The following is a 17330-nucleotide window of genomic DNA, read 5'->3' on the forward strand; positions in this document are numbered from 1 at the left end:
TAGATCTTTCCCCACTGAATCGTGCAGTCCTGCTGTTTATAGACTTCTGACAGGTAGTTGAAATCCAATGTATTCTAAAAAACAAACAAATCAGCCTCTCTAGCTGTCCCTGTTTGTTACTTCTTTAAAAACATTTGAGTATGCTGCATAAGACAGGAAGTGAAGCGTCATCCAGTGTACCTTTTAAACCATATGAGTGAGTGCATGTGTTAACCATATGTCACAGTTTGAGCAGTGTGCTTAAGGCACGTGGAAAACAGCATCCCATGGGGCTGATCGCTGTAACTCCTCATTCTCTCTCTCTCTCTCTCTCTCTCTCTCTCTCTCTCTCTCTCTCTCTCTCTCTCTCTCTCTCTCTCTCTCTCTCTCTCTCTCTCTCTCTCTCTCTCTCTCTCTCTCTCTCTCTCTCTCTCTCTCTCTCTCTCTCTCTCTCTCTCTCTCTTCTCTTCTCTTCTCTTCTCTTGAGGCTGTAAATCTTTTAAAAGGCCTGTAACCATTCTGTCTATTCATATCTTTTGGCTTTTTTCCCTCCACCTAGTAAAAGAACTTATAGTATTCCTGTTTTGAAATGGATATGCAAGCATTCCTTGAATTTACAAGCTACTTAACTTCTGAATTGCGAAACACTGTGTCGTTTCACCTTTACGATGTCTGTATAATCTTCAGTAGCACACAGTTTAAGAATTCATCACGTCCCCTAGAAGCGCAGGGCCGGTCGTGTCACACGTCTCTCAGCCCATCACTTCTGCTCATGGCTCCCATGTTCCGCCCCAGGGCTGACTTCCTGTGACCTAGTTCAGCTCCGTGGTGGGAGGGGTTTTGGCTTGAGACTCCATTCCTTCAACAGGCACTCTGGGAGGTGAGAGACAGATATGTAGGTAGACGGTTATTTTTGTAGTTCTGAGATATCTGCAGTGGAAACCGTGTGGGAGACAGACAGACAGGCTGCAAAGACACTTGTCTAATGGATGGAGACTCGGATATGAGAGTAGAATCTAGAGGTAAGAGCTAGTCAGACCTGGTTCATAGGCTCCCTCTCTCGTTCTCTGTTTTTCTCTCAGGGGATGCATAGCTCACATTTGTATACTGCACTTTTGACCTGCTTGGCAAATAAATCTCTAACTCATCAAGTAACCCCCTCCAAAGCACACATACACACGTGCACACACAGCAAGAACGTCCCTCCTCCCAGAATGCCACCATGCAACTGGTCTGTCCTCGGATAATGGATGTCTAGGAAATGACATTCCAATATTTTTGCGTGCGTGCGTGCGTGCGTGTGTGCTAGTTTCTTTATGTCGGTGTGTTAATGTGGCTCTGTTTATTTGTTTGTTTTATAGGATGATGCCCGTCAGTTGTTTGCCCTGGCTGGGGCGGCAGAGGAACAGGGCATCCTGCCTGAAGACCTGGCGAACGTCATCACCAGACTGTGGGCTGATGGAGGGGTACAGAACTGCTTCACCCGTGCCAGAGAGTACCAGCTCAACGACTCCGCTGCATAGTGAGTTCTCTCTCTGTTATTGGTCAGACAAGATATTGACCTTTGACCATTTGTCAATATTCATGGAAGGCAAATATCATAGCTCATAATGCTCCGCCTGTCAGGTGATAAATATGCATTTACAGATGGAACAGGGTGGTGCATTATAGCATTGTGGGTATTTTTTCTTGGAATATAAACGTATTGAAATATTCTATCTGCTATAGATCAAAATAATATAAGTGACTTTATAAATCAGCAGATAAAATGAAACTGACACTTACCCAAGAGTCCCTTTAAATTCAAAACGATAGAAAGGTGAAATTGTGTGATGAGAGCGGGTAGGATCAGAACGATAAGTCAAAGCGAGCAGAAACTCTAACGGTCCGTTGAGAAACCAATTGCTATTAAATGGAGAGTTGGCCTGGGTCAGGATTTCCATGAATTTTCCCATGCTTGATACACTCAGAATCAATCAGGGGTAGGCGGAACGTTCCCTCACTGGGGGATTTGGCCTTGATTTAGGAAATAAATTATGATGTCATTTGTTGGTGGGAAAAGAGATTGCGGAAGGATGGCGGGAGTTCTAATCTTAGTTTTCATAATATTTAGTTGTGTTTGCTAGGGTCAGCAGATGTTTATGTGAGAGATTTTACAGCCTGTGTGTGGGTGGGTGGAGAGAAGTGTGGTTTTACAGAGGCAGCCACTCCTTCCCCACCCTCAAAAACAATAGCTAAACCTCATTTTAGAGAGATGCAGTGTATAGAAATTATAATTCGCTTATATTAAAACCAATGAATAAAAATAGAAATCCTCCACATACACACTAGCATTCAAAGGACTTGAATCAGTACAGGGTTTTTTTGTAAAGTTTTTTTTAAAGAAGTGTATACTTTTATTCAGCAAGGATGCATTAAATTGATTAAAAGATACCGTTAAGACTTACTTTGTTATATTAGAGTACTGAAAAAACTATCAGTTTCTACACCAATATCAACTGTTTTCAACATTGATATTAATAAGAAAAGTAATAAATTGTCATGTATAGAAAATCAGTCATTATTGCAAAATAAGCCCTGACAGAATATTTAAAACCCTGATGCAAAGGCATCTACCTGCCAAATAAATAAATGGTAATGAAATATAGATTTTGATTTTAAATCATGTTATAAAGTGCGAAGAAAGAGATTGCAGAGTTATGAGACGTATAAAACTATCACAGCTTTGGAATTGGATGACATTGGGCGATCAGGATTCAAATTCATGCCAAAGGTGTCTAATGGAGTTTAGGTTGGCCCTTTGTGAGGGCTAGTGGAGTTCTTCTGCATCAGACTTGTTAGGCCATTTCTTTATGGTGCTCCTGTACGATCCATCTTTGTTAGAAAACTGCCCTCCCAAAGTTAAGTTAGAAGCACACAGTTCTCTAGAAAACCAATGTAGATTAGTAGCTTAGTCTTACTCTAGATTAGTCTTCACCGAACCTAAGGGGCCTGGAATTGGAGCATATTTTTGGCCAAGTTTCCCAAAATCTTCCCAGCCTCTTAACCAGAGCCAGACGTCAAGCACAGCTCCTGTTCCAGTAAAAAAAAAAAAAACATGACAAACTTTCCTGTGCATCAAACAAAAGACCATATTTTTGTCTCTTTGCACAGATCTTGTCATACGCACTTAATGTGTTCAGAATAACAGTACTAGTAGTGTCTCCATCAGTAAATAAATGCTCCGAATCCCATCAGATGTCTTATACTGGTGTAATATTTTGAACAGCCACTGTATTAAGCGCCTAGGGTTGGTGTATTGTGCTCATCAGAGATAAGCTACAGTGTCAGACTGTACTCTTGGCTTTGATAAACTCTGGCTGCGTTTATCAGAGACATGACTTTAATTCCCCAAACCTTAAATGATAGCAGGTGGTCATTAATCTCTCTCTATACACAGTCAGCACAGCTCATAGCCCTGCACCCTACAGGCTAGATATTTAATTGCATAAATCAGAGCACACCACGGTACTGAAGTGTGAATAATAAAATAAGTCTTCAAGAGAGCTCTCCTCCAAAACAAAGCTTAAAATGTAAAACTAAATGTTTTAAATGTATTTTTTTTTTGGTCGCAGTAGGTAAGAACTACAAAGGCAGCTCTAAGCCATGCTTTGTGAAGAGGGATTATCAGCCATTTTCAATTTGATTTAGTTTGTGCTTGACTGTTTTGTGCCTGAGGATTCCAGTGGAGTGTGACTGTCTGTGGGGATCCACACAATATTGAGAGACCGCTGTCAGGACTGATGAACGTATAAAAAACTACGGCCCTGTTTACACCTGGTAATAAAGGTGCAATTGGTGATTCTCTTTGTTTGTTATGCTGGTCGAAAGTCTCCTCATATCCTGATAGCAATGTTAAGAGGTCTATTTTTATAAATATATATCGTCTGTGGAAGGTGTAGGACCATAAAATGTTTGTTCAGTCGTTTCATTCGGTCAGAATACGTTGTACACTTGGTTAAGTTGGTTATTGCAGTACTGTTACACAAAGCTGGGAGCACTAAATGATATTCAAAGTCACATTACACACTTTTAACATTAAATAAAGCACATAAAACATGGCAAGGATAATCTCAGGTAATGTTTATGTCGTTGTTCCTGCAGCGACGTCGCAGAAATAGAAACCGTTTCTAAAATGGAATCATCGTGTGTCGCCGTCGCAGCTGGTTAGGACAAAAACTCGAATTAACATGGAAAAGATACCTTTTATCGTGTGCCGCGGCGTCGCGTGTAGTTATGACACAGTGTTACTCAGTGTACTGTAAAGTTTTCTCACCAGTGAATGACACATTTTGTAATCCAATTACATTGTCTCTAGTCGTTGTGCGTGTTCATGCGTTTTAGAGGAGGCGTGGCTTTGGATGGCGATTTGCACTGAGCGGTGGGTTCATATGATTTCAATGCTAGCAGGCTAAAGTTAGCATTTCCCAGATTACCTATTGCACCTTTAAAGGTCCCGTTTTTCCTGTGTTTTTGAAGCTTTGATTGTGTTTACAGTGTGCAATATAACATGTGTTCTTGTTTTGCGTGTAAATTTTTTTATTTTTCACACAATTTACTTATCTGTATACCGCTGTTTTCACTGTCCTAAAAACGGCTTGATGATTTCCTTATTCTATGAAGTCCCTCCTTCAGAAATACGTAACGAGTTCTGATTGTGCCAGCGGTTCCCGTGTTGTGATTCGACAGCAGCTTAGCGCACGTTGCCCGGAAAGGTCACGCCTCTTACCATAACGGGGAGATGCATGCGCTCAAAGTACAGCGTCCCTGAAGGCCAAACAAAGGTGATTTGACTCCGGGATGAAAATAACAGAGTCTGGACGACATGGCGACAAACACACTCTACAAACGCAACACTTCCTCTTCTCCACGTGGGAGAGCAACCACGCCCCCTTTTTTGCGTAATCTTGTGGGCGGAGGTTAGTCAACAAACTGTTCTATTGACGTCATTAAAGCAGGATGTACAGGGATGTAGTCCAAACCGGCCGTTCGCTGTAGGCTTTAAAAAGGAACTTCTGTTAAATAAAATATCTCGCTTGGCATTGAACTTTGAGCTTTATAATTTTACAGGTATTATTTATGCTCTAACAGCAGCATTACACACTATCTAAAGTTTGAAAAATGGGAACACGAAGAGCAGGACCTTTTAAGATGCATTTTGGTTGATCGGTTCACAAGCGGACGGTGCTAATGTAAACGGGTCTAAAACGTTTTGAGCTTGTCCATTTTCGACCACATCCAATGATGGTTGAAAACGCACTTGACCGGATTGTGGTCGATTGTGTTCAAACAGCCATAAAAGACCACCTACTCTCCGCCTACTGACATTATGGGAAGCGCACTAGCCAGATGAGACTTAAACTTTGTTGGCTGGAGACCCAAGTTTGGTTTGAAGATGAAAAACATACAAAGCACAAACTTCTCTCACCATTCCTGATTTCTAACTGGTTTTGCGGCTATCAGAGCAGAAAGAAAAGCTGTTTTTGTTTTTCCGTCATCTCCTTTGCGTTCATATGTAAATTGCGCAAGCTTATTTTGTCCATTAGATCGAAAGATCTGAAAAAACACAGCCCATAGATCCTCCCCTCGAAGAAATCAGGACAGAAGTGGTTGAAAGGGGACAAAAGAGACGGATAAAAAACCTGTTGTAAATGGGTATGTCGTTCCCTCGCCTACTTGTGATCCGATCGACCAAAACGCATCTTAAAGGGGTCATGAACTGGCTTTTTAATTTTTTATACTGTTGTCTGAGGTAAACTTATGACGTTCACGTTGTTTTTACATTCAAAAACATCATAATAAATAAGTAATAGGCTATTTTCTACCCTGGTTTTGAGCCTCTCTGAAGAAACGCTCGGTTTTGATGGACGTGCCGCACTGAAGACTTGGAAGTAAATGCCCACGGCTAGGATTGGTTTAAGATTTGCATATTGAATGAGCTTCAGGTCCCCTCAGTAAATGTGGGGATTCATTGTTTTGAAAGCGTCTGGAGAAACGCTCACAGGGCTCGCAAAATATCTTTATCAAACAAACACAATGATTCATCTCTCATCCACCTGCGATTGATTGGAATGTAATTTTTTTATTACTTGGCCGGCCCGATCAGTGAATATAACCGCGAACCGTACACACACATACGAGCACACAAGAAAGGAATGTTATTTCACTGTTTAAGATAGCCTGTCGGGAAGCTGGTGATACGTTTTGGTAGCCCGTCTGAAAAACACATAGCCCCCCAGGACATTGGGCTTTGCGAGCCCTGGCCCATAACGTTACAAGTCTGAGTCTGATCACAAATGAACCAATAACACCGTCTCCAGCCTGTAACAGCGTACTAAGGTATGTAATCAATAGATATCAAACGATCTGTAACAATGCAATACTAACACAGATAAAAACATGTTTTACTCACATAAGTGTGTTGCACCATTCCTGTCGGATCCAATATAGAAGGCACAGCATTGTGTTTTAATCTCAATATGTCTGCAAATCCAGTCTCGACCTGGATCTTGTTTACAGTCGATTACACGGTGAAATGAAGCAAACAAACGCACAATGTCTTGCGCACGTGAGCTGGAACCGGCATGTTTATAGCTGGGTAGCCTGACCCGTTTAGCTCCACGAGTTAAACTCATTCTATGACGTCAATGGTCGACATATTCTGAGATCTCTCGTTTTCTGGGCCTGGTTTCTATAAAAGCTTTTCTTTGGTAACAAGGACGTTTTTCAGCTCCGAAACTTACAGGATATTCTTATATCACGATGAACTTTTATTTATCAAAGGGTCAAAGGAAAGTTGATTCCTCAATTCATCACCCCTTTAATACCAGGTGTAAACAGGGCCAAAGAAAGAAATAAAAGAACTTGTGTTGGTCTCTTGTGATATTGAAGACTTGAATTCTTGGTTCATCATGGAACCGTACAAATGATTTGTAGTGAGATTGTACAGCATTAGGTGGAGCAATAACATTCAGTGTTGCTGGCAGGAGTTCTTGCCTACGCAGCTCATCCAAGCTGTGTTACTGTGAGGCTTGATTGGCAGCTGAGTGACGATCTGCATTGTCACTGTCGCAGCCTCCTAGACTAATGCGGTTCGTCTGTTCCTCTGTGTGCAGTCTAATCAGATTCCCAAACAGTCTTTTGCATAAGAACATCATTTTATAAGGCTTGTTCACACCAATGCTGATACAACTGAGAGACACAGAAGTGTAAAATATTTTGCATTATGTTTACCTAAAAATATTGAACATTGCTGGTGCCATAAATATATGCACAGTAATTTTATGCAGTAGTGAACATATTACAAAGTGTGTCTGGATAGTTAGAAGGAAATGCTATTAATGCAGTACAATTAAGTATAATTTTTATAAGGAAGACAGAAAGGTATCATTTAAAAAAGCTAATTGTTTTGTACCATCCTGTGTGTGTGTGTGTGTGTGTTTGCAGTTATCTGAATGACATGGAGAGGATAGCCAAAGCAGACTACATCCCAACCCAGCAGGACGTGCTGAGGACCAGAGTGAAGACCACTGGCATCGTAGAGACACATTTCACCTTCAAAGACCTACACTTCAAGTGAGAAAGCTCTATGCACAAGGATGTCTTTATTTCGCTCTGATTTTAACAGATTTTTTTTATTTACACTCTAGTAGCTGCGCTAACGTGTGTTCACACACATTCACACTTCAAACAACTCATGTGCCATATCCAACAGCCTCCACTATTTCCGTTAGCTAGCAACACTCTCTTTAACCCTCAATGGAATCAAAGAATTAATTCCATGCCATCCATGTGTTCTAGCCTGAGGTTTTGGGATTAATTTCTCATAAAACTGTTGCAGGCGTTTGGTTTTAGGAGTTTATGGGATTTAGAAAGGCTGGAATGATTCTCTTTGAATGCGTCCGCTTTAATCTACAGAAGAAATGTCAGCTCAACCTTTAGGAAGATCAAACACAAGCCAGCTGTCCAAGATGGTCTATTACTTTATTTAATGACTTGTAAATCATATTATGTATCGTGTGTAAAAAAAAAAGAAACAAAATGCCACATAAGAGGGAGGATGATTATGGAATTTCCTAGAAATGCCAATGACGTCTTTTCCAGGTCCACACGGTTATAGAGACAAGTGTGTGATAGACAGAAATGAACAGACAGGAAGTCCCAGCTCTTCCATCCACCCTCCCTGTCTCATCCATCCTGCTTTCAACCTCTCCATTACCATAGAAACAAAGCCCAGACTCAAATGTCAACAAATGCCAGTGACACATGTGAATGTCCGGACCTAAAGAAGAGGAAAGGACATAATAAACCTCTCTAAGGGCATCAGAATACTGAGTCAGCAACCTCGATATTCTGCTGACAAAACATTAAAAATTTCCCACAAATTTCCAGTGGACAAAAACAAGCTCTGGGAAAATGTGGTTTGTGGAAACTAGATGTGACCTAAAATGAGGAATATTGTCATCTATATTGTCAAATAGGACAAAACCGCATCATAAAACTTAATAAAAACAGTCCATAAAAACAGTGTACCTTATTTGGAGTCTTTTAAGCCAATATACATTATATTGCCAAAAGTTTTGGGACGCCTGCCTTTACATGCACATGAACTTTAATGACATCCCATTCTTAATCCGTAGGATTTAATATGGAGTTGGCCCACCCTTTGCATCTATAACAGCTTCAACTCTTCTGGGAAGGCTTTCCACAAGGTTTAGGAGTGTGTTTATGGGAATTTTTGACCATTCTTCTAGAAGCGCATTTGTGAGATCAGGCACTGATGTTGGATGAGAAGGCTCGCAGTCTCCGCTCTAATTCATCCCAAAGGTGTTCTATCGGGTTGAGGTCAGGACAGTCAAGTTCCTCCACACCAAACTCGCTCATCCATGTCTTTATGGACCTTGGATTGTGCACTGATGCGCAGTCACAGGAAGGGGCCGTCCCCAAACTATTCCCACGAAGTTTGGGAGCATGAAATTGTCCAAAATGTCTGGGTATGCTGAAGCATTAAGAGTTCCTTTCACTGAAACTAAGCGGCCAAGCCCAACCCCTGAAAAACAACCCCCACACCATAATCCCCCCTCCATCAAACTTTACACTTGGTACAATGCAATCAGGCAAGTACCGTTCTCCTGGCAACCGCCAAACCCAGACTCGTCCGTGCTTTACACCACTGCATCCGACGCTTTGCATTGCACTTGGTGATGTAAGGCTTGGATGAGCTGCTCAGCCACGGAAACCCATTCCATGAAGCTTTCAACGCACTGTTCTTGAGCTAATCTGAAGGCCTTACAAAGTTTGGAGGTCTGTAGCTATTGACTCAGCAGAAAGTTGATGACTTCTTCTGCGCACTGTGACCCTCAGCATGCGCTGACCCCGCTCTGTGATTTTACGTAGCCTACCACTTTGTGGCTGAGTTGCTGTTGTTCCCAATTGCTTCCACTTTGTTATAATACCACTAACAGTTGACCGTGACATATTTAGTAGTGAGGAAATTTTATGAATGGACTTATTGCACAGGTGGCCACCTATCACGGTATCACGCTTGAATTCACTGAGCTCCTGAGAGCGACCCATTTCTTTCACAAATGTTTGTAGAAGCGAATGCCTAGTGCTTGATTTTAAACACCTGTAGCCATGGAAGTGATTGGAACACCTGAATTCAATGATTTGGAAGGGTGTCCCAATACGTTTGGCAATATAGTGTATTAACTATTGGTTGGAGGACCTTTTATGGTATTTTCTGATTGTTTATATAAAAAAATTGTCCAATTAAATGAGCCATCTGCTTATTTGGCTGATTGTATGTTCTGTCTTGCTTTGTTAGTTGTTCAGAGCATTTTTGTCATTGATTAATTGTATGTTTGTTTGTTTATAATGTTGACCATTTACATGCGTCTCCTCTCTCCACAGGATGTTTGATGTTGGCGGTCAGCGTTCAGAGAGAAAGAAGTGGATCCACTGTTTTGAAGGGGTGACGGCCATTATCTTCTGTGTGGCCATGAGTGCGTACGACCTGGTGCTGGCTGAGGATGAAGAAATGGTGAGATTAGCTTTTGCCCCAGATCATTTCATAATTCACGTTCCATGACATTACTAAGAATCAAGGAGGCTGCACATGTACACTTCTGCACAATTTGTTTTGTTAGTTTCTGGCACCATAATAGCCTTAATTTAGTTCACCCTTTTACTTGTTAGAATTAAATATGCTGTTTTGGTACCACACCTTTGAGACTTCATCATGTATGATACAGCATAAACTACTGTTCAAAAGTTTGGTCTGATCAAAAGTAGTCAAAACATTAATATTGTAAAATATAATTCCTATTATTACTGTGACGCAAAGCTGAATTTTCAGCATCATTGCTGGTTTGCTTCTCAAGAAATATTTGTTATTAATGTTGAAATCTGCTTCATATTTTTTCAGGATTCTTTGATTTAATAGAAAGTTAAAAATAACAGCATTCATTTGAAAAAATATATTTTTTGTGAAATTATAAATGTATTTACTGTCACTTTTGATAATTTAATACATAAGTACTGATTTCTTCCTTTTAAAAAAATCTTGCTGACCCAAGCTTTTGAATGGTAGTGTAGTTTCATATTTCAGGCTGTCATTCATCAATACAGTCCTGATTCTGAACCGTTTCTTAATTCCACCACAGAATCGAATGCATGAGAGCATGAAGCTCTTCGACAGCATCTGCAACAACAAGTGGTTCACCGAGACCTCCATCATCCTCTTCCTCAACAAGAAAGATCTGTTTGAGCAGAAGATCATACACAGCCCGTTGACCATCTGCTTCCCTGAGTATGCAGGTACTATAAAACAGCCAACTTCCCAATAAATCATTTAAATCAAGTGCACAAGTGCTCCAGAAGTGCTTTTGAGTGCTTCAGTTCAATAAAATGCAAGCTGTTGCTTTACCTATGCATTAAAGTAAACAGGAAATCAATACAGACCTTTTTAGTTTCTTAATAATTGTACCTGGTCTTTTTGGGCAATAAAAGTGAAAATAAATCATATTAAATTGTTAATATTAATTTATTACAATTATGGCTGTCAAATGATTAATCCTGATTAATCACATCCAAAATAAAAGTTTGTGTTTGCATAATATATGCGTTGAATTATTATGTATATTTGAATACACACACATGCATGTATACATTTAAGAAACATTTGCATGTATATACTGTATATATACAGCTCTGGAAAAAATTAAGAGACCACTTAACATCGATTTCTCAATCAATGTTTTTTTTTTTTTTTCAGAGCTGTATATATTTATATAATTTATATTATGTATAAATATACATTTTAAATAAAATAAAAAATCTTAAAAACATACATGCGTGCGTGTGTGTGTGTGTGTGTGTGTGTGTGTGTGTGTGTGTGTGTGTGTGTGTGTATATACATAATAATTATACACAGTACGCACGTATATTATGTAAACACAAACTTTTATTTTGGATGCGATTTAATCGTTTGACAGCACTAATTATAATGAATACTTGACTATAACAATGATAATGCACATAAATAATCCGATACAAAAAAAACCTTTCAGTCTTACATAGCAACTTAATACATCATTATTTAAAAGTTCATCAAATCAGAATCAAAGTCAGAACTTTGTGTTTTCATTATGTTTATCAGGTCATGTTGTTTTGGGGGTGGGGGGAGCAAAATATATTAACTTTGTCTAAGGGTGTACACTCTGGAAAAAATATTGCCTATTTTTTACGATCCAATCAAATGTGTCCTACATTATTTCAGGCTGAATATTAATTTCCACCCTGAAATACATTGCATTACAGAAGTTAAATGTGGTGTTAATGCCATATTCATATTGTCTTTGAAGTATGCACATATTTGATGTGAAAAACAGACCAATCCAAACCAGTTTAAACCAGGCATTTTCAGTCGTTTGTGAGGCTGTTCACTTCAAGTGCTCATCAAGGGGTTTATTCAAATGAGTCCACTTTGGCTGTCCAGCAATGTTGATATGCAAAAGGCCAGCAGTTCATTATATCCAATGCAGAGTTGTGCATGGGACATCGATCGAACACAGAGCAAGCAGCTTTACTGATGTCAATTAATTGGAAGAGATTGTGTCATTTTAAAGGGGTGGTTCCGTGGTTTTTTTCTAGGCTTGGTTGTGTTTATGGGGCGTAGTAAAACATGTCTTAATACTTCTTTTTTTTTTTTTTTTTTACGCCGTATTTTTCTTATATTTAATAAATTGTTTGTTAATAGCAAGGGTTCATGATGTCACCAACCCAGGAAGAAGCTTGTTGTAGTCCAAACCGGCCGTTTTTGTAGGCAATAAACTGCCATAACTTTAAAAGACAATATCTCCGTTTGCATTGAAACTTTCAGCGCTGTAACTTTGCAGATACTGTTTATGCTCAAGCAGCAACATTACACCCTAACTAAAGTTAAAAAAGTGAAATCGCATGCAACCACCCCTTTAACTCTTTCCCCACCATTGATGGAAATTTCCGCTTTCGGTTTTCACTGTTATACGCTAGGGGGTGCCGTTACACATCTTCTGAAAGAGTACAGAATCTCCTGATCAAATCACTGGTGAAAATTGAAATAATTTTCCAGTTTTCAGTTTACCAATTGAAATAATTTACAATATGTTAGGCATGTTATTATTGCTCCCATTATCAATTACAATATATTATCAATATTATCAATTATAATCAATTACATATTTCAAATAAATGTTGTTTGTGTGTACTTAGTATGACAATGAATTCATAGTTTATTTTTAAACAATTGCTTGTCCAGAACCATGTATTATGAATTACTGTATTACAGGGGTGTCCAAAGTGATGAATTTCAAACGGCCCGCAGCTTGTCTATTAAAATATATTATATGTGGCCCGCCACGCATTAATTTACAAATCATGCAGTTTCACAATGTCAACACAAGGTGGCAATACTAGATTTTAGGCCTGGGAAACATTAACGTGCCAAAAGCGGAATTACTTGTGCACAGCGCAACTCACGAGTGTTTCGATCACGTGACCACTAAACAGCCAGTGAGAAGCATTCATGGTTGGCGTAGAGGTGTCTGGTACAAGCTGCAAATCTCTGTGATTTAATTTAGTTTAAAGCCAGTTGAAACAGCTCTGACTTAATCAACAACACTAACATGCAAATCAAGAGAAACACTGAACCGATCCAGTCAGAATACTTTTAACCAACAATTCACCAACATTTATCATAGATTTACTGTGGTAACACTAACTGTAACTGTATTTTATCAGAAATGTAGGTTAATATCTAATTTTATTACATTTTTACATTGTATTAAATGAGTAATAAAGGCCAAATTACAGACTATTTTTGTCATAAACTTGCAGTTTTTTGTGCATTTGTATTTATATGTTTATAGACTAAATATCATAAAGCCACTCTGGGTATAGAAATAATGTTTTACTTTTTGCCATGTGTGCACTGCAAAAAATGCTCTTATTTAGTATTTTTGTCTTGTTTCTAGTCTAAATATATCAAAAAAAATTCTTAAATCAAGATGCATTTACTAGATAGGTTAATTGACATGAGATATTTTTTCTTGTTTTCTGGAAAATAAAATAAAATTGAAGTGAGTTTTTGCTTAAAACAAACAAAATTATCTGCCAATGGGGTAAGAAAAATAATATTGTTTCTGTTTGAAATTTTGTTTCTTACCCCAATTGGCAGATAATTTTGTTTGTTTTAAGCAAAAACTCACTTCAATTTTATTTTTTCCCCCAGAAATCAAGAAAAATGATTGCATGTCATTTTCCTTAGTAAAAGCATCTTGATTTAAGAATATTTGGACTGGAAAAAATTAAGTAAAAAAGGTAAAAAAGTAAGAAAAGTATTTTTGTGTTTTCCTGTGGTGATCTAAATAGAGTTCTAACTCATATTTAAATTTCACCCATTAAAACTTTTTGGTTGGTGAAAGTTTTACAGATATTAAATATCTATAAATGTACATCTGTGTTTTATCACAAGCTACTCTACTGTCAGCTCAAGCTATGGTCAAATCTGTCATGTACAGTCACTTGCACTCAGAAAGCAGACGAATCTCGGGGTGTGTCTCAATCAGCTCCCTAGTTCAGTAGTCAGTAATCAGTCAATGGGTTGACTCCCTGAACAGTGCCCTGACTACTGAACTAGGGAGCTGTTTGAGACTGACTGATTTACCAGCGAGGGTACTTTATCGGATCTAGTTATCTGATAACATTTATTTATCAATTTTCACCCATATTGCCCGATAATTTATCTTTCCGATAAATATCGTGCATCCCTAAAGAATTTTTTTTTTTTTTTTTTTTGTCTAAAAGCAGAGGGTCTTTCCTTTCTTTTGATTGCATGTTCAGATACAACAAAAATATTCTCGGGGCCATGAGAATTTTGTGAAAATGATCAAAAATGCTGGCGGTGGGCTGGCAACTGTTTTTAAAAAACGCTAGTTAATGATCAAAGTGGAGATCATTGTGAATGTTTCTTGGATTCTTTGTGTTGTTTTCCTATTTTTCCTGCTTCCTGTCTGTCACCCGTTTTCTTTTCCATCTCCATCCTTCCCTACGGTTTTCTCATTGTGTTTTGTATTTCCCCTCTCAACAAGGTGCCAACAACTACGACGAGGCCGCCGAGTACATCCGCACCAAGTTTGAGGACCTGAACAAGAAGAAGGAAACCAAGGAGATTTACCCTCACTTCACCTGTGCCACAGACACCAAGAACGTGCAGTTCGTTTTCGACGCGGTCACCGACGTCATCATCAAAAACAACCTGAAGGATTGTGGGCTATTCTAGAGCACAAAAACATGAAGACGAGTCGAGGTAAGAGGAAATGCACAGAAACCAGAGCGTCCTGTCTAGATGGACTACTTCGCTTGCCATTCGAACTTATCTCTCTTCCTCTTTCAGATTACTTGAACAGTTTTGATGACCAGAGGAAGCATGGGTGGAATATGTCCCGGGCATCTGCACTGGCCAACCACGACTCCTGCTTCCACACGACGACTGATAGCTCAGAGGAGCCCGACACAATTTCAACGATTGCCAACAACCTTAGCCTCTGTCCTCCCTCCCTCCGGACACCGTCCCATCATTGTGTTTGACATTTAATATCTGTATTAATAACTCCTTGGGCTGTGACCGCAAATCGCCAACTGTTGTATTATCCATTGTCCATTTTTGTTGTTTATTTTCCCTCTTTTCGTTCATTTTTTCCAAGTAATAGCAGAGGCAATTCAAATGTTTTTATATACTTTCATTTTACTCTAGGGAATATGATGTGCAAATTTTATTAAACTTTTAATTGTATAATGCTTATTTTTTAAACAACCAGCAGGCATTGGATATAGAGTATGATTGAAAAAGGAAAGCGCTTTTTATGATGTTTACATGACGTCCTTGTTGATAGCAAAATGGAAAGGCTTCCTGCATGATAGAAGATAGCAAATATATCAATACAAGTAATCAGTTCACATCAGCGTAACATTCCTTTTTAAAAATTAAATTGAGAAAAAAGTATAAAAACAACAAAAAAACTTTAAAAAAAGCACAAAAAAAGCTTCACAAATGGGGAAAGAACTGCTAAAATGTAACTGATATTTAAAGTATGTACGTAACAGTATCTAACAATCTTTTTTTTCTTCTTTTCTATCTTCTCATTCCTCTTTCTAGCATTCTGTTTGTGCCTTGACTTCCGTTTACAATGGACTTTATTTTCTCCCCAGTTGTCCTACTGTACGTAAACATTTCTGCTCCAGAGATTTCACACCATGTAAGAATAAATAGTGATTAATAATGGAAATCTAATTGAGAAAAAGGGTAGTGTTTTTGTTTCTTTCTTTCTTTTTTGGTAAAGATTAAAGTTCTTTTGAAAGTCCTATATAATGTTTTAATTTAAATAAAAGTTCATTCACTAGATGAAGCTGTGCCAGCTGTGTTTTTTATTTCAAGTGTACATTCTGTGGAGGTTAATAAGTTCACATCGGTGGCTGAATAATTCATTTAATATCCAATCGCAGTAATTAAATACACATTTAAGGGCTTGCCGTAGGGCATCAACTAGAACATTTTCTAATTTTAGGATATTGTGCTTTAGATGAAATTGGCTATCCATTACCTGGAAAGGTCTGTAAGAACATTAACTAACTGAATTATTTAAGAACATTATGATTAATTTCTTTTCTGAGATCGTATAACTGGAAGATGAGGCTCCAACCAACGTCATTCACCCGTTGCTGAATTAAACAGGCAATTCAGTGTTGTTACTCTGTCGCAAGACATCAGAAAATCTCAGGTTAAAGGGATGGGTCACCCAAACCTGCATGAGTTTCTTTCTTCTGCTGAATACAAAAGAAGATATTTTAAAGAATATGGGTCACCAAACATTTGATGGACCCCATTGACTGTGGGGGGGAAATATTATGGCCCATCAACTGTTTGGTTACTGACATTACTCAATATATCTTCTTTTGTGTTCAGTTCATTTTCATTTTTGGGTGAACTATCCTAAAATGAATCACCATTCTCGGAACAGCTTCTCACAATTATAATTACGTTCATCTCTCACACAATCTAGCCTGGGTCTTGAGCTTTGCAATCAAACGAAAAGAAAATATGGTTTAAGATTTGAATTAAATTAGTGTTTGAAGACTGAAAGGCCGTGACAGTCCGCAACTCACCATTACGCCCCCTTGTATGATGCCTTTTGACAGAGGGACACTGCCATCTAGTGGCTGCTTTGTGAAATGACAACATATACTATATTTATCGACATTTTTAATCAATCTGATTCATCTACATAATCTCACTTTAGCCGTTTGACCCACCTCGTCGTTCTGATCTAATGCTGATGGATTCTCAGTTCCTTCAGTGCTCGCTTGAGTACCGACAAGATCACAAATAAACAAGAAAAGATGAGAAACAACGTATAACCTGAGAAACCATTTTTTTCTCTCTCAAATAAACTTCCAGCTCACGTCATTCAATAGAAGTTCAGTGAGATGTTTTGTTCCACAAACTGACATGGGTACACCAAAGAATGAAAGGCTCGTTCAAATGTATAACTAAAACCCAAATAATTTCCAAAATATAATATGTTCAGTGGTTTAGTACATTCGTTTCCTTACAAAAATGTAAATTATGGACAATAATGCGGGTTTTACGCGTTCAAATGCGCTGAATATATATATTTTTAATTTGTAACAGCTGCGCGAAGTTGACGGTTGCTTTTTCAGATGCTCGCGCATGCGCGCTGCATTTTGCCTGACAAATGTGCTGCTTTTTTTAA

The 17330-nt window shown here is 38.6% G+C and overlaps 1 protein-coding gene across 1 annotated transcript in view; it reads left to right on the forward strand.

Annotated features, from left to right (window-relative positions):
• Nucleotides 1-15961, forward strand: part of gnai2a (guanine nucleotide binding protein (G protein), alpha inhibiting activity polypeptide 2a) — a 101208-nt gene extending 85247 nt beyond the window's left edge. Inside the window, exons 4-9 of the mRNA XM_079844802.1 lie at nucleotides 1341-1501; nucleotides 7465-7593; nucleotides 9931-10060; nucleotides 10683-10836; nucleotides 14649-14866; nucleotides 14954-15961. Coding sequence (XP_079700928.1) covers nucleotides 1341-1501; nucleotides 7465-7593; nucleotides 9931-10060; nucleotides 10683-10836; nucleotides 14649-14839 — 765 coding nt within the window. The 3' untranslated portion in view covers nucleotides 14840-14866; nucleotides 14954-15961. The remainder of the gene's footprint in view (nucleotides 1-1340; nucleotides 1502-7464; nucleotides 7594-9930; nucleotides 10061-10682; nucleotides 10837-14648; nucleotides 14867-14953) is intronic.
• The last annotated feature ends 1369 nt before the right edge of the window (nucleotides 15962-17330 follow it).

Source organism: Gobio gobio, assembly GCF_949357685.1.
Source record: "Gobio gobio genome assembly, chromosome: 19".
NCBI classification, from domain to species: domain Eukaryota; kingdom Metazoa; phylum Chordata; class Actinopteri; order Cypriniformes; family Gobionidae; genus Gobio; species Gobio gobio.